The 21,478-nt window shown below is 41.9% G+C and overlaps 1 protein-coding gene across 1 annotated transcript in view; it reads left to right on the top strand.

Moving 5' to 3' along the window:
• The first annotated feature begins 5,989 nt into the window (after window positions 1-5,989).
• The window catches only part of mark2b (MAP/microtubule affinity-regulating kinase 2b), a 40,116-nt gene continuing 24,627 nt past the window's right edge, over window positions 5,990-21,478 (top strand). The window contains 3 exon segments of the mRNA XM_048235830.1: window positions 5,990-7,413; window positions 18,547-18,717; window positions 21,165-21,218. Of these exon segments, the coding sequence (XP_048091787.1) occupies window positions 7,363-7,413; window positions 18,547-18,717; window positions 21,165-21,218 (276 nt within the window). The 5' untranslated portion in view covers window positions 5,990-7,362.

The raw sequence follows: 21,478 nt of genomic DNA, 5'->3' as shown, positions 1-21,478 counted from the left end.
GTCTACTTTGATATTAGCCATGCAGTGTCAAGATGGACATTATGGGTGAAAAATTAATCTTACCACATGATTGCAGCAAGAAGTGGATCCAAGAACTGGATAAATGCCTCAAGATGTGTGCTGCTGGCTGTCTTCTCAGTGCATAAGTGCATAGGGAGTGTCTACAAAGTGCAACACCAAAAACTGATTGTCCACTGTCTGTCTCTTTTAGGCTGTAAAAATCACTTTTTCATTTGTTTTAACTCTCTACTGCATGGTGTTGGCAACAGTTAATAATTGGTAGTAACACAAAACCTATTTACTGAAGTGAAGAAGAGGGCTTTTTAGTATGAAAAAGGTCATATGAGGATATGTTAGTACTTCAGAGAGGTACCTCTGTGACCACCACCACCTGTCCGTTACCTTTGGATGGCCAAAATTCAGAATTTAGGCATTATTTCTTTGAGAAAAAAATTGAAACACTATATGGACTATGCAAACATGAACAATTTATCAAGTTCATATATAATGAGTGTTTTGTAAATTGGCAAAATATAATTTTTGCCATATGGCAACAGCATTTAAATATGGAACCTACTATGCAGGTTTAGGTATTTTTGGAGAGTTTAGAGCTCCCTCTGAGTCGCGATGTATTTATATGTTACTCTGCTATTGTAAATAGCAAACTTCTTGCAACTTATCCCCCCTGTACACAATGCAAATGCTTTTGTTGTGGAGGTGAAGGATTAACAACAAAATATATCTCCAAAGAGTTATATACTGCAAGGTAAGAGTTGCCAGTTCGAACCCCGACCAGTAGGCACGGCTGAAGTGCCCTTGAGCAAGGCACCTCACTGCTCCCCGAGCGCCGCTGTTGTTGCAGGCAGCTCACTGTGCCGGGATTAGTGTGTGCTTCACCTCACTGTGTGTTCACTGTGTGCTGAGTGTGTTTCACTAATTCATGGATTCGGATAAATGCAGTTACCAAATTTCCCTCACGGGATCAAACGCGTATATATACTTACTTATATAAGGATATTGTAAATGTTTACCAATTTGCAACTTATCTGTGGAATAAGGTCCAGATATTGACTGGAGCGGTAAGATGTATTTTGTGTTATTTTTCACTGTCAACTAGACATGCTTTTTTCATAATTTCTGTTTGGGATTGTGGGAAAGAAAAAGCACATTGTTGGCTCTTTTACCAATAAAGTATCAGGATTAGCTATAATGCAGCAATGAGGAGAAAAACATTGATGTGTGTAGCAGATACAGTCACCCATTCTGGCTATGGCTACAGCTTTAGTACCTCACAGGCCCAAATTCGATTGGATTTGCACGCTTTCTGAAGGGGAGGGCTCTGTGCGATCTCAGTGCAGTTGAATATGTCCTCTGACTGCAATAGAACCCTGAATATGGGAAATGAAAGTCATTATAATGAAACATAGTCATCTAAATGATGACTTTATTTAACATAAACTTTGGTTATGATAACAATTAAGCTTACTCTATGTCCCTGAAAGAAGGTTATTTCTCTTCCAAGATGGACCCAATAGTTGAATTTGTATTATGGTAGGTAAAACTAGATGTATCAAGACTAAGTCAAGCTTAATTTAGTTCATATTTTAAAAGAAAAGAAAAAAAACATTTTTTAAGTATAGGTGGTAAGTCATGCAAAGGGTTAACAATGTTTAACTTCTGATTTATTGATCAAGGGGAACGTCTAATGTGTGGTTCAACAGCCAACAAGCTTATGCCAATATTTTGTGAAGGTTAAAGTTGACGTTCAGACTGCATCACTTTCATTAAGCCAAATTTAGTTAAATTCTATAGGGGACGGGTTCTACAATTGACATCAACCATCTCAAGACATAGTTGTGCAATATCTTGCGAGTCAACGTTCACTAAATTTGACACGCTCAATCAGTGCCACAGTTTGTGGATGCACATCAAATTTTGGAATATTCAATCCATAAGGGGTGTGCCGACTTTTGCATACTGCCGTAACTTTATGCCTGGGTCTGTGTTTTTTTTTTTTTGCACACTCAGGCATAGGCACACACACACACACACACACAGACACACACACACAAATGTGCACTCATAGACGTACACCACACATGCACACACATGTATACAGACACACACGCAGGTACACAAACACATGCCTACAAACATGCATTGGGGTGTCACCAAATTGTACTCTATCTGTTGTTGCAGACTTTTTTTGTGAAGCAGTGCACAAGTTTACAAGTTTAGACACACACACACGCACACATGTTAAATCTCTGAAAAGCCCTTAAAAAGCTGACCCTTCCTACTTGTGTGAGGCAGTATACATGATTCAGAAGCCAAAAGTGACAATAATATTAACAATAATTGACAATAATATTATGTAGTTCTGTAGTATTGGTAGTGTAGTAGCTGGGCAGTAGCCTGGAAGTTGGGTTCAATTACTGGCTTCCATCGTTGTACCCTTGAGCAAGGCACTTGACCCCAAGTAAGTCACTTTGGACAACAGTGTCTGCTAAATTAATACATGTAAATGTCAAAAGTTATTTCTATGCCTTGTTATGCAGCATTGTGCAGTTGAACAGCAGTCAAGTCATGTGTGTGATTCATATGAGATATGCTACACTGTTTTTAATTTTCAATTTTGTTGTAAATCAACCAATTTTGTTTTCTCATATTGGACAGGGGGTAACATTCCTGCAGCCTCAAATAGTAAATTATAAAGTATTTAAGTAAATAAGCAAAATTCATTTGTAAAGCACTTTTCTCTGACAAAAGTCACAAATTCAGATAGCACAGGATACAGGAACAGGATAAAACACGAGACACAGAAAGTAAAAAAAAAAAGATGTATAGACCACAAATCTCTAAAGGAAAGCACAGTGAACAGACTCAATAAGTTACTTGAAGGCCTGCCTAAAAAGGTGGTTCTTAAGTCCACTTAAGTTAGTGGACTGTCTCCGTCTACAAATCTCCTGAAACCACACCTGACAAGGCCTTCATTAACTCATTTATTTTAGGATCTATATGGGCACCAAAGGCTTTAGATAATCAGCATAAAGTCGGAGTTGCATTCTCTTCACAGTGGTGTGGTGAAACAGTCTCCCAAGGTCAATAGGGCTAGCAAATTTAAGCAGGCCTGGAGTTGTGTAAAAAGACAAAATCAACCTCTCAACCCCTCGATTTACTGTCTCAGAATAGTTTCTTTGATACAAGTCGATCCAGATTAATAATTTATGCTATGGTAATCTCCAATCTTCTCTACCTCCTTTCCTGTCCCTCTCTGAGGTTCCAGCTTAAGACACGCATGCCTATAGCCGCCGTCAGATACAAGGATGCTATGTTGGTGTTTCCATTCCTGGGAAGGGGGCATTTTTCTTGCCTACAGTGCAGGTGCAGGCCTGGTGGAGCAGTGTCAGTCAACGGCCTGACAATCGGTCAGTCCAGATTCAATCCCCAATTCGGTTGCTATTGCAAGCCTAGTGTCCCATTGGATAAAAGCGTCTCCTATGCTAATATCAGCATTTACATCAGCAATATCGGCAAGATAAATAATATGCTTAAATGCTAATTTAATTTAACTTTAAACCACCAGTGCATGTGAGACACTGAGCAGAGCTTTCTCTAAAACTAGGCCTACATAATGTAGCCTACATTTAGATTAGTAAACTATAAGATCAGTAAGGTCAATAAGGTCACTTTATATGTAATGAATCTAGGAATATATGGAAGATTCAATTTTTTAACTAAAAATTCAAATTTTTAACTACATTTTTGAGATGCACCTGTACTGTACATTTAGATCAGTAAACTATAAAATCAATAAGGTCTTCAGTATACAGTAAATTACACTTTTATTTTTTTGAGATGCACCTGTACTGTACATTTAGATCAGTAAACTATAAAATCAATAAGGTCTTCAGTATACAGTAAATTACACTGTTTTATTTTTTTGAGATGCACCTGTACTGTACATTTAGATCAGTAAACTATAAAATCAATAAGGTCAATAAGACCAGTACTGTGCAAAAGTATTAGGCTCCCCTTAGATTAGTTGTTTTAGCAATGTTATGATGACCATGTATATGTTATTTTCTCATTGTCTTTATTGGAATTCAACCAGAAGATAGAGGGAATATAAAAAAAACAAAAATGTGTCTTTCTGGTTCAGGTTCTAGTCTTCTGCATCCATTCGATTGGTCATTATAACACTGCAAAAACAACCAATCTCGCAAGGGGGAAGCTCACGCCGGTTGGTACTGGTACTGGCTCTGCCACATTCAGAAGTGGGAAGGGATGACGACACTTTGACAGGTCGAAGATCTCATTGAAAAGCTACAGTTGGAAGAGTTCATTGGTTACCTAAAGTGGAAAAAACATGGCAAAAGATTTTTATACAAAGAGCCTTGATGAGGCAAGCTAATACTGTATTCCTTCCTGGAACAATGAAGAGGGTCACCAGAGGTGTACAGTAGCCTATATTTCAGGTGGCTCCTCCACTTTGTGCCATGCCAAAATGCTCTTGACACAGTTTTAGGGTGAGCCATGGTTAAGTCAGCAGCTGATCTCGAGACCCCCATATCTGTATCTTCCAGCAGCCTTTGGCAAGCAAGGCATGCCCGTCAGTGGCCTGGGTGGGGAACGACAGCTCCGTCAAGAGCTTCCCCCTTGGATGATTGGTCATTATAACGCTGCTAACAACAAATCCAATGGCAGCTTGAGACTGAAATTGGATTGGGATCAGAACAAAACGTATATTATACTGTATGTGTATTTAAATACTATGTATTTACTGTGTTCTCTGGTCATATTATAATTAAGAGTGATAAACAATATGGTCCTTATTACTGAAGCAAAACTTGAGGTGCCTAAGACTTTTGCACAGTACTGTATGTCTCAAACTAAACTTCAGGTTAAAGAACTTTGTGGCAGTCTGTGATGTTGTTCCTTACAGCCAAACAGGTGTTCGGGTTGGCTTGTAAACTTCTGCACGATGCTACTGTACACTATCTGATGAGGTTCTTTATCTTCCAGTACAAACAGCAATGACTACCCCTGGTGGCAGTGATCATCACCAGCAGAGGAGACTACCGTGAACTCTTCCTCATTGGTCCCAAAATCTGTTGCTCCCTGCGAACAACAGGATCTACAACAGAAATGTTTTCTGGTGGATTATCATAGGATTAGAAGTTTCAGGGTTAGCCTGGCCTTTTGTGACTTAATCGCCTGTGGGTTTGTTCAGGAGTTGCCACTCTATTATTATTTATTAATTACCCATTGAGGTTGTGGAGCCCCCTGTGGATTCCAGAGACTATGCCTTCTGTTCTGATCTTGATTGATCTGTCCAAAGCCTCCAATAAATCACCCGCCTTCACTCTCTTTGAGTTTTGGAGTTCCCTACAATTTCTGGCTGCCTTGTCACACCTTGACTTCTGCCATTCACTCACATGGCCACACACTGTCAGTGACACCCAACTGTTTTTGTAATGTCCACCTAATGACTCTGGAGGGCAAACATAAGCATAACATTCCAGATTTGCCTTCAACAAGACAAAGATTTTCTGAATGCTCTGATGCTCACTCACAGAACATTTTATTGAGCCCCCTTCTGCCATTCCTATCTGCACATGGCATCTCACACTGTCCAGTGACATAGTCCCAACTGTTTTGTAATGTCAAACACATATTGATGACTCTGGATGTGTTCATCTTGCCTCAAACCTCTGCTGTAAACTGGGGAAGGACTATAGGCTACATATAGTTTTGTGTAACACCTTTATAATTTGGGATGGGGTGGGGGTATTTAATATTTCACTAAACCATTACCTGGGTAGGTCTACTACAAAAGCATTTTTTTGAATTTTATCATAATTATTTAAATGTGTGTCCACCTGACCTGACCATGGTAGGTTGGGCTAAATGTTTAGACTTATCACTGAGATATCCATGACATGTGATGTTAACATGATAGCCAGTGTCAGCACCAGGTTACCCATCATAGGACCATAACCAATGAAGCTTCCGGTAGCAGATCGGGTACCGACGACCGACACCGCCCCTCTCAGCTGTGCACAGGCGGCCATGTTGCCTCCCAGTGGTTGCTTCTTGCTTGCTTGCTTTCTGCTTGTTCCGGTATCTCCGTGTAGCTTTCAGAATGCGTTGCTGCTGCTTGAACGCAGTAGCCGTTGCTTTCCATAGGCCTACTGTCCTCTACCAGTGAAGAGAGCAAGCTAGCGCATACATACACTTATCGTGGCATGTAATGCTGGAGGATTTTACAACTTGATTTTTTTTCGGACGTATTTTAAGGACATCAACTTCGTAACACGAGTGTTTGGTGTTCCAAGTGTTGCCGTCCTTATTTGAATCACGCACTCGGAAATAGAGGAGACGGCGCTATTCATGGATATTTGGTTTTTCTGGACTGCTTATTAGCCAGTGCGCTTGCTGACCAGACGTTACCCCTCGGATTAGTAGCTAACGTTACCTAGCTAGCGCAATTCCACAGCAGACCACAATACTTGCTACGGTTGCTAGCTTCATATCTACTTGGATGTAACGTTAACATTAGCTGACTAGCTGGCTGATTTTCTTGACCAAGCGGCTTATTTCCAGACGCAATTGTCCCTCACTTCAAACCAGGAAGAACATTTTTGTGCTAAATATTCACACCAGCAAACGTTAACGTTACCTCGTTAAAGTTATTTGTCAGGCAACGTTGATTATTCATTTTTCTGCAGCGAAGGTCGGTCGAGTTGGAACCGATTTAGACCGGCCTGATGTATTGAATCTACGGATTTGATTTTGGACTGCCTCAACACTCACACAGATCCGACATTTTAAACACCAGTTTTTTCTCCTTTCTCTTTTTCCTTTTTAAAACCTAATGTGGGTGTGCAAATCAAGCGCAGTTGGTTTTATGAAGTGCAAGACCGTGACACGTTGATGTGTTTCCTTTGTTGGATTGCCAGTTGATGGTAACGTTAACGTTAACTAACGTTAATTTGGACTGGCTATCAGTACTGTAATCTATTTTCTGTTTGTCTATTTCATAAATCAGCCCATGCAGTTGTCGGAATCAGCAAATCAGGACATTGACGGTTAACCTTAGAGTGATTATAAATTCTGACGTTTGGAAAACTTTTGCAACCCAATTTTTCACCTCTGTTGACATGGACACGTACTTGTAATGTGGGATTCAACTTGTTGATCTTTGTCTGCGTGGCTAGCTAGCTTGCTAGCTCTTTGGACCTTTTTGATCCTTGGTCCTCGACCAAAAGGACAGTAATAACCTCTACCGCTAAATGTGTGTATGATTCTTAGACATTTTTCTTCATCCCCGGACCCCTTTTTGAAGATCCCTGACCAAAAATGTCATCCCGGCCTCCGTTACTAACTGTCATAGAAAACTCGTCAGGTCAGGTAAGTGGAGTTCTCAAGATAGCAACCACAGCTAGCTAGCCAAGAGACTATCACTGTCATTGAGTTTTCTTGCATTCCTTTACAAGCAACCTGGATAGCTATAACGTTAACGTTAGGCCTGTTGTGCATAGAGTGGGCATCAGAAATATATGTTCTATGCAATTACACAGGGTTTGTGAGTGTGGCTAGAGAATGTTTGTGGTGCTCACGCAATATTGCCATTTTATGAAATTGAGGCAGTAACCTAACGTTAGCTAACGTTAGCAGTGGCTAGGTAGCCCAACGTTCAAGTCAGTCATCTCACGCTTGGTGAAATCGAGCATTTCCAACCAAATATGTTCGTTCACAGCCAGTGGTGTCATCCAATGAACATGGTTTTGCTCATATTGGTTAACATCCACAGGCCTGTTTGTATTTACTATGGTGCTTGTTATTCAGCTAACTCGGCATATAGTTAGCCATTGCACGGGCGATAATATATAAAATAGAGAGCATCCCACCTGATTTCTTTGCTAGTGGTTGGATGTGACCACCTAGCTTGCTAACATCAGCTACTAAGTTATCTAGCTTTAGCTAGCCATGTAGGTAAAGGGAACTAATATGGAAATAAATATACACTTTTGTGACTATTTAGGAGAAGTAACGTTATATCATTTCCTCTGTGTGAATGCTTAGGTGCAGATACAAATGTTTTTCTTGTGTCACAAATCAAAGGGATTAAGTTTTAGTGAGCTAACCCCAGTGAAAACTAGGCGTAAAAGCCCTTTGGAGTGTGGGAGATCTCTTTAGTGATTCATAGTGTCACACATTTGGCAAAGCAGTTTTTGGGGAGACTAGGAACAGAATCCCTTGGAACACACTGGGTGTATTTGACAAAACGCCAAAGTGGCTTCTCCCTTATACATAGGGAGATGTAGCCTTATAGTTTAAGTACACGGAGTTAGTAATTGAGCATGATTGTAGAATGTTTGAGTTGCACTGTGAGATTAACAGATGAAGATGAATCGATTCATACTATGGCAAGATCATTTAGATATATTTTATATTTTTTATCATTTCAGTTCACAACTTCCTCAACCATGCAAAGATGATTTGGTCCCTTGTAAATGTCTTATTTGCTAGTGTGTGCAAATGTGGACAAAGGAGCCACATTTATACACTAGGTTTGCAAGATAAGCATGGCAGGGTTGGTTTCAAGTTTCAGCACAGCTTGTAAAAAGTAGCTGGATAGATACTATGACCGAGAGGAACTGAGTGTTGACTGATTGAATGATGCTTTTCATAGTATTTCCAGAGAGTGGTGGTGTACTGTTATTTATAGTAGCTTAGGTCATGTTTGTAATGGAATAAAAATGTGGTCTTGCAGCGTGCATGCCCCTGTATTGTAACTACATGAAGGGTGTTGTCTGAAATCAACTCTGGTGCTGTTAATATATTCACATATGCTAATATGTGTTCCTGTTTACCAGTGATGGAGTGTCACCACACTACACACACACACACACACTTTGTTGTCTTTCGCATTACCTCTTTACCTAAACATCAACTTCGGTCAGACACAGACCTATAACTACAAAGACTATGGGTTTTAGTCACATAGATAGCAATCAGCCTAATATTGCATTATATTTAGGAATTTCTGTACATTTCAAACACTCATCTGGGAGTGTGCTTTTGCCCAGACTTCACTCCCATCATTACACTCCCTGTCATTATGACTGTATGTTGCATGCTGCCACTGTGGAGCTGCAGGAGCTGTTGGATCCTGCTCATCCTGTCTCAGCTTGCCTCATCTGCAGTTAGTGGAAATGGATATTGAATCTCCGGATAAGCTCTGATGCAGGATAATCTCCCCGAGAGATAGAGGGACGGGCAGATGGATTCAGATTCAGGTACATGTGCTGCTGATGGTGATTAGAGCGGGAGAGAGTGTGATGGGCGAAGATAGAGCATCTTCCTTGTGTGCTGCAGTGTGCTCCTCTGCCGGGATGAAATAGGTGTTAACATTTCCATTTGTTCATTTTAGCAGATACATCTGTCCAAAGCGACAGTGACAGTATTAGAGCCATTCTCCCCATAGCAACTCGGGGGTTAAGAGCCTTGCTCAAGGGCACAACAGTGGAAGCCGGGAATTGAACCCACAACTTTTTAGGCTACTGCATGCTAAACAACATGTGCGCATGTGAGGCAGGCTGTGATGTGATGTGATGGCCAGCGGTCAGCTGGGGCTTAAAGCTTTCACCTGTCTGCAAGCCTTTCGCTCCCGGACACACACGACCAAGCGGGCCCTGCAGGTTTAGTCTACATGATGTCATCCCGTGAAGGGACAGTGGGAAAATGAGCTGTGCCAGTGTGTGACGTCTGTGAACCGCTGAAAGCTGCCAGCGTTGTTGAGATGCAGTTGAGACTACTCTTGAGACACCAGCGTGCTATTTCTTCAGCACCCCTGTGACATTGCACAAGCCTGCTATCACGCCAACATCCTGTTGTTTGGTTAGGACATAGTAATGAACTCCTACAACTCTCTGTTTTCCATTGGAGTTGTCTGGCCCCGATTTTAGGTCCAGAGAGCTCTAGCAGTCCGTAGCCCACTCTTCTCATTGTGAAGTGTGCCTGGTCTGGCATCCTGGGCTGAAAAGGGCTTCAGGGGGTTTCCTGTCATAGAGAAGCTGAATGGATTCAAAGAGTCTATGGAGATGGAAGAAAGGAAGAAATTCATAGGGTTTCTCTGTGGTTACTAAATTATTCTGTGATTTTGAGAATTTACAACTTTATGTAGAGTCAGAACTTGTGTTGTCACAGTGAAAAAAAAAAAAAAGAACAGAACAGAAATCCATGTCTTCAGGCATAGTAGTTGTCAGAATTCCATGTCGTCAGGCATGGAAGAGTCATCTATAATCACGTGATTGACATTGAGGCTTACATTTCCAACTGTTCAGGACACCATTGGACCTTAGATTCAGAATGGACTGCCATATACCCCACTGGTTAATATTATAGCCTATATAGGAAATGTCATATATTTTCCTCAGTTAGACATCTACAGGGTTCCTACGCAGTATGGAAAACCTGGAAAAGTATGGAATTTGATTTTAGTAATTTCCAGGTCTGGATAAGTATGGAAAAAAGAAACAAGGGTATGGAGAAATATTTGTGTTTCCAGACTATTGCATTTGCAGTACTAATCACTTCACTCAGGTCATAATGAACCATTCCTACTGTTGTGTAGCTTAACTGTCAGTCCCCATCGTCAAGATACAACTAAAAATGACCCAGCTAAATGGCCGAATATTAAGTGTCATTTTTTAATTCACTTCAGTTGTCCATACCTTTGTTTTCACCGAGTTATCCCAAACCAGAAGTGGCCGCAATGTCGAGAATATGGTTAGAAAAATCTACGGAGAAGTTTGGAAATTTGAGTATGGAAAAAGTAGGGAATTTTGAAATGCAAAATGTGTAGGAACCCTGCATCTAATCAAAGGCTTAAAGTCCGCCAACCAAACCAATTTCCCTTTTGAGGAACTCTAACCTCCCATAGTTCCTTGTCAGGCCACTCCTCCCTTGTAAATGGATAAGGGCCGTGTCCTCTAAGCCTGCTGTGTGCACCAATTGGGACGGTATCTGTGTAGTCCCCCAGCTGAGGGTGTTGAGTCGGTGGGTGTGTGTAGGGTGAGCACAATCGAGTGGGCACGCTCTGCTCTCTGGATCTCTGACCTTCAGCCTCTCCAGTAGCAAGGCTCATAATTACACGGCGCTTTGCATTTTTTACAGACAGCACTATATCAAGATGTGACCAGACCACGTCATGCCACACCACAGTAGGAGCCTAAGTCCAGAGTTCTTCACCCCCCCCCCCCCCTCTCTCTCTACAGTTTTCCTTACCCTCTCTCTCTCTGGTCTCTTGTTCTCTCTGGTCTTTCTCTCTCTGTGTCTCTCTCTCTCTATAATCTTTCTCTCTCTCTCTCTGGTCTTTCTCTGTCTCTCTCTCTCATCCACCCACACGAGTGGCCTCCATCTGCATGTGGACTGGCCAGCCGGTATTATTTTGTTGCTGTGTTGAAACAGGCATTTCCAGTCGAGCTGGGTGTGAAGTCAGCGAGAGGGAGTGCCCTCTCTCTCTCTCTCTCTCTCTCTCTCTCTCTCTCCTCTCTCTCTCTCTCCCTCCATCTCTCCCCTTTCTGTTTTCAACAGCTTGACGTCATTCAGGTGTTTGTTTATGATTGAGTGAGTCATGTTAACTGCACAGAGTCGGTGTCTAGCTTCTCCATTTTGTGCTCTGCCTTTGGACTGCTGCTGAAAAGACATGGCAGGCTTTTGTAGCCCATTCAAAATGTTCAAAAGATAAGTTCAAATATACAACATACAAGTTGAGCAAAAGCTTGGTAGACATTAAATATAGAGAAGAGAGAACAATTCTTCAGTCAATCCCTCTGGCTCTCTCCCTATGAGGCACTCTGTTTCCAACATATTCGCTGTAAGACTAGGTTATAAATAGTTGAGTGTGTTTGCATGAGCAGGGGGGGTCGGGGTCACTGCAAGATTATGTTGACACTTCTTGCTGTCATCAAAGCATTTGAAGTCCTTCCCGGACTGTTTCTTGTGTTTTCCCTATTTAGTGTTATAATCCATCCAACCGTCACACACAGATTTTCTCTTCAGTCTGCCCCCCAACTGCACTTCTCTGTAAGGAAGGCTGGAATGCCTTCTCTACACCATCTCTCTGTTTTATTAGATAATTGTATGTCCAGGTTGTGTGTGTGTGTGTGTGTTTTTTTACTAAGGTACGTGAACTAGGCCATGCAAACATGCATCTTGTCTCGCAGTAATGTCTGTCTTCATGTCTGTTCTCATCACAACTTTCAAGTGCTTTGAAATGATTGCAGAGGTATGTGTTGGAGGGAGAATTTATATGGTCTTTGCCATCCAAGTTTTATTTTATTTCAATGAAATGAGCTGTCAGTGAGGAAGGCAAATTGATACGAGCTTTATTTGTGGGCTGTTGACAGTTTTCTGACACAGGAAGAGAGAGGGAGAGGGGGAGAGACAGGACGTCCAGCTGCTGCCTATTTGTGTCCTTGGCTGTTGCCGTGCTCAGTTGGAAATAGAGGCAGTGTGATATTTATACCCAGATCCATTTACCTGCAGGTTCCTTTATTTATCCCATCTTCTCTTGTGTGTCTCCTTCCCTTTGTCCACGCTTTCTTTCTGTCTTTCTTTTGTTGCTCTTTTTTTCTCATACTTTCTTTTCTCTCTCTTTCTCTCCCTCCCACTCTTTCTTTCTTTCTTTCTTTCTTTCTTTCTTTCTTTCTTTCCTTTCTTTCCCTCCATCTTGCCCTGTGCTGCTTACTTTCTGTCGTTGGCAACAAACTGTGACCGTCTGGTACACCAGTGTGTTAGGCCAGTGTTCATATTAAACCGTACCTCTTTGGGTATGTGTGTAGTGTGAGTCTAGGGAGTAGTGGAGTGGCGCATCTAACATAAGATGCCTGTGCTGTGGTAATGTAGAGCTAATCAGCCTTGTTGGACAGTTGTGGTTTTAGTTTGCGGCTTTATTGAGGATGGGTGTTAGTGAAAGTGCGCTGGTTTCCCATGGTGATGCGGCGATTTATTTAACCCATTGCCAGTTCCAAACGCATAGTGTGAAGTTGCCCATGATGACTATTACTTCCTGGTTTCAGAACTGATTGTGTATGCCAGTGTTAGCTAACTGCATTAATACAGGCTGTATCAAACTAGCAGTGATAGGCTACATTTAGCTAACAAATGACAAAGCTTGAGAATAAGGAAGTAGGCTATAGTGAGATTAGACGACTGGGCTTAATCAATAAGTCAGTCACTTATATTTTCTCAAGGTTGGTTTTTGTGTGTGTGTGTGTGTGTGTGTGTGTGTGTGTGTGTGTGTGTGTGTGTGTGTGTGTGTGTGTGTGTGTGTGTGTGTGTGAGAGAGAGAGAGAGAGAGGTTATTTGAACTCTGTATAGTGTCCAAATACAGTGGCCGTGAGTTAAGTCATGAGGCTTCCCAAGTCTAATTTTAGCCTCTAGAAGGACCTATGTAAGGGTGTGTCTGTTAACCCCTTTTCATGGTTCTGTTTGGGCCTTATTGGGTGGGTTGCATTTCAGTCTGCGTCACAGTATGGATGAACAGAAATGAAATAAACAGACTTGTATGTAAGAAATGAAATTCAATTAATCATAAAATGGCTCTGATTTGTCACTAGACATTAGGAAATCAATGCTAATTTCAAATACTTATATCACTGACAACAGTAGTCCGGCCAGGATATCGTCATTTCAAAAAGTGAAGTTGCAGCCCTCAACTGATGTTGATATTTGTGTTTTAGCCTGATCCGCCACCCTCCACCTATCTAGTAATCACAAAGTCAGTAGTGTTTCGGCATCTGGGTTGCCAGCTCTGCTCTAGTTACCACATCTGCGGTGTACACCGCTCTACAGTATTTTGAAAGTGATTGTAGTACCAGTTTTGGCCAAAATCCTACATACGGTTCCTTTAAAGCACCTGACATGAGCATAAAAAAAAAAGAAAATCTGCTGCATTGCATATTTTCAGACTTGTTAACAACCTTAATGATTTTTTCACCATCGCTTCAGTTTTTTTTATCTAGATGACTGCAAAAGACAAAGCTTAAAAAAACAGTCAGAATGTGAAGTCATTAAAGTAAAGTAAGAGCATTTTGTTGTTTGGAGTCCTTTCACTCCACTGCCAGGGGGGAGAAAAAGTCAGTATCAAATCTTGAAGTTTCAGCATGACCAATGGTGCGATGCTTGTAGTGCTTGCTGAAACTGCCCATCTCAGGTGAATGCAAGCTGACTGTACTCAGTGAATTGAGTTTTGTGTTACTGCTGTATAATGCAGCATTAGGCAGAAGTGGATGAATCATCATAATGCTGAGTGTTTGGGATTCTGGGTAAGGTGTAGTTATTTCATAGTTCAGTCGCACCCGTCCGAAACCACACAGTGAAATGCTTGCAGAGAGAGAGAGAGATAAGGATAAAAATGTTAAGAGTTTGAATGGAGTGAGGACAATACCATCCAGCGACAGATCTCCATGGCAACATAGCCATCACGACTTTGTCAGCATACCAGGTCCTACATTACAACATGCTCCTTCTTAAAGGGAAAGGGTGGAGAGCGCTAGAAGAGATCAAAACTAATTGCAGTTGAAACAGGGGCAGGCCTTGTCTGGTCCTGTGTTTTTACCCGAGGGTGATTAGCCCTGGTGCAAAATGTAAGCCTAGCAAGGAAGCTTTCACAATGAGCAGTCTCTCTCACACACACACACACACACACACACGTACACACTCAGGCAACACAGACATACACTCCCAGGTAGAGAGAAAAATTGAAGCGGAGGGAGGAAATCAGAATAGGTACCTGTCAGGTAATGATCAGTGTAGAGATGTCAGCTTTGAACAGTGAAGATATCATCTATTACCTCATCCTAGGTCTCTGAGGCTGAGCGCTTGTCACGTGTGTAGAATGTGCGTGTGAAAGGGAGTCATCCACCCACACCAACCTGGTAAATGTTTAAAACTCTAGTGTTAAGGCACATCAACAGTCGGTGGATGGATACGCACACTAGTGTGTGTGCTCTGATGGCTGCATGTAGTTCCCCAGCGAGGGCAGCTTTTTAATTGCAGCGATGCATGCAGAGAGTTTCGCAAATCACACACACGTCCCTGCACTTTTGTAAACTGGCACAGGCACTGTTGGGGATGGCCCCCACCACCCTTGAAAAAGCACCAGTGCACACACGAATACACTGGGCAAGACTCTGCTGCTGACATTCCGATCCTGCTAGTAGTGATGCTGCTAGAGAGAAAAAACCTTGCACCCTCCTGATTTCACACTTTAGTATTTTACCCCTCTTGTGGTCATTTTTCTGCCTCAGATCTTGATGTGTGTAGCTATGGACAGGTGTGTGTGTGTGTGTGTGTGTGTGTGTGTGTGTGTATGTTTGTGTGAGTCTGACTGTAAGAGAGAATGGCCCTTTCCGAAACTAGTTACTTCGCCCTCTCCCTAGCCACTTGCACTCTGTTTGCGCATTCACATGGAGGGTCCGCCGTATTAAGGGCCATCCGAAACCAATTACTGTGTGTTATAAACCCTCCAATGCCGCATGAACACCGATGCCTCCTTGTCGAACCAATCCATACGTGGGCTACGTCAGAACCTGTTTCCGCTAGGCAGAGTGAAGTCCGTCCCAAAGCTGAGCTGAGTGTGGTATTCTACCCTACACGCTAATCAAGTCATTTAGCTGTGAGGGTGATTCCACAGGAGTGCAAAAGGTAATCGAGGGGGAGTGGGTAGGAACTAGTTTGGGAAAGGCCCAGTGGCAGGAGGAACCAACTGGACTGATGATGTCGTTCTACACCTCCCTTTGCATGTCAGTTGTTCAGATGTGCCGACCAGCCATTGATGTTTTCTCCTTCCCAGTCTGTAGCTGCAAACACTAAAATAAGTGTACTAACACACAAACACCGAATGTGGATTCTCACACAGTCCAGTGGTACTATAGTACATACTCTGAGGAACTTAATTGGGATGATGCAACATCAAACTGCGCAAACTGAGAACTTGTTACTCGGCTTTGTAAATGCCCATGTTCACTGTTTTGCCTGTACAGTACTTAAACATGTGTGGACTGACGTCAGTTGGAAGTGTGCAACTCTGAACTTTGATCAAGGCTGCCTTTTAAAGGCAGCATTCTTCCAGAACAGTTGTGGTGTTTGTGGTGTGGTCAGTATTTAAATACAGCCGCCCATGTGCCTTCAGTTTAGTTCCTCTGAACTCCGTGGCTCACGTTGCATGGAGGAGGAACTAATGTTTTGGACCACTTTCACCCTTCCGGTATGCTCGTGTGATCCATGATGCGGTAATGGGAACGTGTTTGTTTTTGGTCCTGGTGTGAGATGGTTCGTAGCCAGCACTCTATTCAGTTGATGTGTTTAGCAGGCCTGGAATGATCGAATAAACCTTCTAAAGTGATGTGTGTGTGTGTGTGTGTGTGTGTGTGTGTATATGTATATGTGCCATGCTGTAGGACCAGATGGCGATGGCTGGTCAGATTTTAATCTGGCCTAATCTGTGTATATAGCAGCTGTGATGGAGGGCAGTTTAATATGTTGAATTGGGTGGATTGGAACTTTAGAATGTGAAATTGGGATTGCGCTTTAAGTTAATTGACAGATTAGGGGATTTCTGCACCGTCCAGAGGCATCCCTCGGCCTAATGAACGATTATAGCATTAGCGTCTTTCCGTTGAGGTTTGGTTGGCCGAGTGGTGTGCTCCCTAGCCTCTCCGCTTGTGTCTCTGTGTGTGTGTGGCTGACTGGCTGACTTTGGATGTTGTGTATCGGGTCTCTCTCTGGAGCCTAGAGTCTGCCGCCCCCCCCCCACGCTCCCTGCTGGCCCTGAGCACCCTCACCTGTCTGCCAAGATCACACATGTAGACAGCAGCAACACACAAATGCTACAGAGCTGTAGACACTTACTCACGTTGGCACCAAGGGAACGAATGGCCACACTGCGCCTTCATATGTATGCACACACACAATCAGGAGTTGGTTGCATCAGAGAGTTCTGTTGAAGAGATCTGATGTAATGTTTTGTTCACAGTACACTTTAATACAAATTGCATGACATGCATGGCCTCTAGGATGGATATCGTCATTTATATCTTCATCGGCAAAAATATTGTGGGACGTATCGTGATCTAGGTTTAAATCGGTATCGCCCATTTCCTAATGACCTCTTGTTTTCCTAATTGTTGAAAGTAAACATGAGAAGTAAACAGTTGTAGTAAAGAGTCTCATTGTTGGAATTGATATTATTGATATTAGCCTAGCACAATAATGTAAGCAAACTAATTAGTTAGCCTATAATATGCTTTTATTTTATTACTGTCTACTTTTGCTTTTTATGTAAAGCACATTGAATGACCTCTGTGTATGAAATGCGCTATATAAATAAACATGACTTGACTTGACTATAATTTAAATCTCAAGGAGGGTTTTCCCCATATATTGTATAGCCTACCCTACATTCTGTATAACGAAGCAAGTAATAAGCTTTAGATCAAACGCAACTGTCCAAATGTCCGGTACCTTCCTTGTTGGCCAGAGTGGAGCAGTGGGCCCAGGAAGAAGTGTGAATCTTCGGACTGACTGCAAAAGTCATCGGAGAAATAGTTTTCTTAAAATATCAGATTTCGTAGTTAGAGAAAGATTTGTACCAGAATTCCCTTAATGTTTGTTGTTGTGGCATAAGAAAAGGAGCAAAAGGCATAGATTGTTCATCTTGTTTTTTTTTTTTTAAATGCCATTTCATGCTCAGACTGTAATTTTTTGTATACGATTTGTGTTTTGAGTGAGATGACTGGACACTGATAAATACCAGTATTCATACTGTAAGTTAAATTTGTTTACATTTTTCCCACTGCAAGATATCTTTTTTAACACGAAGTGCATATCTGAAAGCACATCTTCTTTCTATTCTGTCTATCTATTTACATCTATGTAAATATACAGTCTAGCATCTGTGAAGATCTAACATTCTGTGATCATCTGTCATCACGGGTTCTTTCCAAATTTGCAGTGTCTGTGTACTGCAGATGCTTTGATAGCGTTGCATTTGTTTTTTCCATGTAAGGTATTTTGACTTGATGGGGCATTGACATTTGAGCACATTTGTGTCCATGGATGCACATGCTGCCAGTAAGGCTTGCCATAGTCTTATGGAGAGAGTGGAATATCACATGGGGAAGGATGTGCACACATGGGACATTACATCTTAGCTTTCGCAGGAACATAAAGCTCTAGCTGCTTGCATGTAGTTCATTGATTCAGTTTTTGGCATGAAGTCTGAAACCAATATACAATATATAGTTCTTCAGTCTTAAATTACCATTATGATTAAATCAGACAATGTAGTTGCATCAGGCCTTACACGTTGGGCCTTGTACGTTGAATGGAGAAATCTTCAAGACCAAAAGTGTTCAGCTGTCATTGTTTGTAGAGCGTTTCTGGACGCTACAAATGCTTATATAGTAGTATATAGTTATACGATGCTTGTGTTCTAACTCAATCCTCATGGTCTCTGTTCCCCTCTGACAGACACACACGGACTCCAAGGGAGGAGGCCGTCCCAGCATGCCGCGCTGCCGGAACTCTGTTGCCACATCAGCAGATGACCCACATATCGGCAACTACCGGCTGCTCAAGACCATCGGCAAGGGCAACTTTGCTAAGGTCAAGCTAGCCCGGCACGTCCTGACGGGGAAGGAGGTGAGCACATACCTGCACACATCACTGAGGCCGTCCTCTGTCCTTCTCTCGGCATCACTGGGCTAAAGTTCTGTCCTGCTGTCGCTGTTTGTTAAAGGTGCTGAAGTAGTTCCTTGGTTTTCTTTCCGCCATGTTCAGTTGTTTGAAACAGGTTGCTGTTGACAACCTGTCTATGGCAGATCAGAAATGAGTCTTATAGAGTATGAGTTCAGCCACATTGTATTGATCCCTTTTCCTATGTCTGCTAAACGGTCAAACGGTCAGACAAGTGTCATTTAGATGAGGCCACTTATTACAATAGGCAATTCATTGATGGCAATTAGAAAATTGTTACATAAATGTCTCAGTAAGCTGAGTTTGCTGGATAACCCCCAAATTCAAGGTTGCATGCAAGGTTACATGAACCCCAAGCATGCTCCTCTTTTCAGTTGCAGCCAATCACATCCTGTGCTGTTTGGATGTCACTTGCGGTACATTGCATAATCATTTATCAGTGTAATTGCTCAGTCACACTTTCCACATGTTGTACAACAGCATAAGCAGCATGGAACGAGAATGAGTGCTGATGGAGTGAGATGAGTTGCAGGAAAGAAATTCAATTAATATTAATTAAAACAATTAAAGGTGATCGTTAGTTATATAACAATAGTGCAGATTTGATCAAGACCAGCACACAAACCTCAATAGAAAGACAGTAGTGCCCCTTCAGTTAACTTTTGGACCAAATTTTGAGGCATCGTGCTGATCGGCTGGACTTGTTTATGGCTGTGGCTCAGTCTGAGCCTCTATGGTTGTTTATTATTTACAGTGTCAGGACTGTACAAACATTTTAGTTTTACAGCTAGGATCATTGAGACAGCTAGGATCATTGAGAGGATGTAAGGGGATGAGGGTGGCACACTGCACCCCTTGTCAATGACTAGTCATTATCAATAATCATTGATATGAGAAAATTATTGTGATGTTTTCACCTATAATGGCCAACCCTAACATGCATTAATTTTAGTCTCGAAGAGTTCATCAGCTTTGAGACACAAATCTTACCGGGTGTGTAGTGTAAAAAAAGTTTAAGACTGGTCTAATTTTTTCGAATGCACACTCTATCACGTCTGGTGTAGCCAGTTCCACTGATGGAAGCGAATTGTTGCAGCAGACGCTACGCTAACGGAACACTTCAGTTACATGCGGTGTAGCCTCCCTGCTACAGCTGTGTTTTAAGTGAGCAAAGCGCACATGTTGGTTATGCATCCTCTAGCCCGGTGATCTATGTTTAACTCTTGATTCCATCACATGGCTTACTGGCCTCAGACACACTGGTTCACCTGACCACTGACCTGTGCCTTCGAGCCTCACGGCATCAACCGGCAGGTCGGTCAGTAGGCTAATCTCGTTAATCCTCACGGTGTGCACTGATGGCTCCACAAGGACACAGCTAACTGGTTTAGCGAACGGAGGCTAATGTCACATATGTCTGTCTAGTCTGTTGAGTCAACATTGTAAAGATGAGAGATGGAGGAGGTGTTTGGAGAATGCTGTGAGGCTTCCCTGTGATCGTTATATGGCCCAGTTAATAAAGGAGAAGGGACATTTGATCACACATGCTGATCTCGCTCTTAGACTTGGCCAGTTGCGGCGATGCTGAAGAATTTATATGTTGAACGATTTGGTGATTGGTCATTGTGCTGTCAAGCCATGTGCGTTATTTAGGTTGTCAGCCAACACCAATCACCTTCAGGGATGGCCAGAATTTATGATATTTATTTAAAAAATGTTTATTGGGTTGAAGAAAAATGGCTTTGTATTTTGTATCAAAATTCTTTATAGGTGTGTATTTTTGTAGTTTAAAAATATTGCCAAGTATTTTTGGTAAAACCAATACTTTTGGTAATGTGATATCATAAATTTGCAAAACAATGAATGTAGCCTCTGACTGGTGCTGACTTTGTAATTCGCCCACACTGATCAGAATATTGGGATTCAGGAAGATAATACAGTGCAAGATGAGTAACGTGTAGATTGCTCACACACACAATACACCCCCTCTCACACCAACCTCAAGTTTCTTGCAGAGGTTCCCCTGCAACATTGCTCAAAAATTTGCCTCATGTATCATCCATATGCCCATTGTAGGGCTGTGTATTGTATCGTACCGTGAGATTCTTGCCAACACTTTACATGCAATATACATGCAATATTTCAAAACTGTGCAAAAGGCCATATATTGCAATTTTCAGTATGTCTAATTTTAGAAAAACTAAAGACCCATCATAAAAATAAAATGTAAGTGAAAAGGGGAGACTAAGTTTGGCCATACATGAACTGCAATTGTGTCTTCATCTAGGTGTTCAGAAGAACACAAATGTGTTCCAAAGATGCATTTGTGTATTTTATGTGTTAATATATTCTTTAAAAAATAAATTAAAAAAAATCATACTGTCTTATTCCAGGTGGCAGTAAAGATCATAGATAAGACACAACTGAACTCTTCCAGTCTTCAGAAAGTAAGTTCTTCCCTCTTATTGTGCCCACTCTATCTCCCTCTTTCTCTCTCTCTCTCTCCCTCTCCTCACTCTCTCCCTCTCTCTCTCTCTCTCTCTCTTCACACAGACACACACAAACTGACGTAACCCGCTATTTTTGTCTTTAAAGCTGGGGATCAGGAGGGCATAATTGCAGGAAATGTGAAAGGATGCCCTTCTGCATGCCTCTGTATGTCAGCTTTTTTCTACAATCAAAGAACAGCTACTGACACACACAAACA

The sequence above is a fragment of the Alosa alosa genome, chromosome 24 (assembly GCF_017589495.1).
Source record: "Alosa alosa isolate M-15738 ecotype Scorff River chromosome 24, AALO_Geno_1.1, whole genome shotgun sequence".
Classification (NCBI taxonomy): domain Eukaryota; kingdom Metazoa; phylum Chordata; class Actinopteri; order Clupeiformes; family Clupeidae; genus Alosa; species Alosa alosa.
Note: the sequence above shows the minus strand (reverse complement) of the source record. Positions and strands in the feature narration are given on the sequence as shown.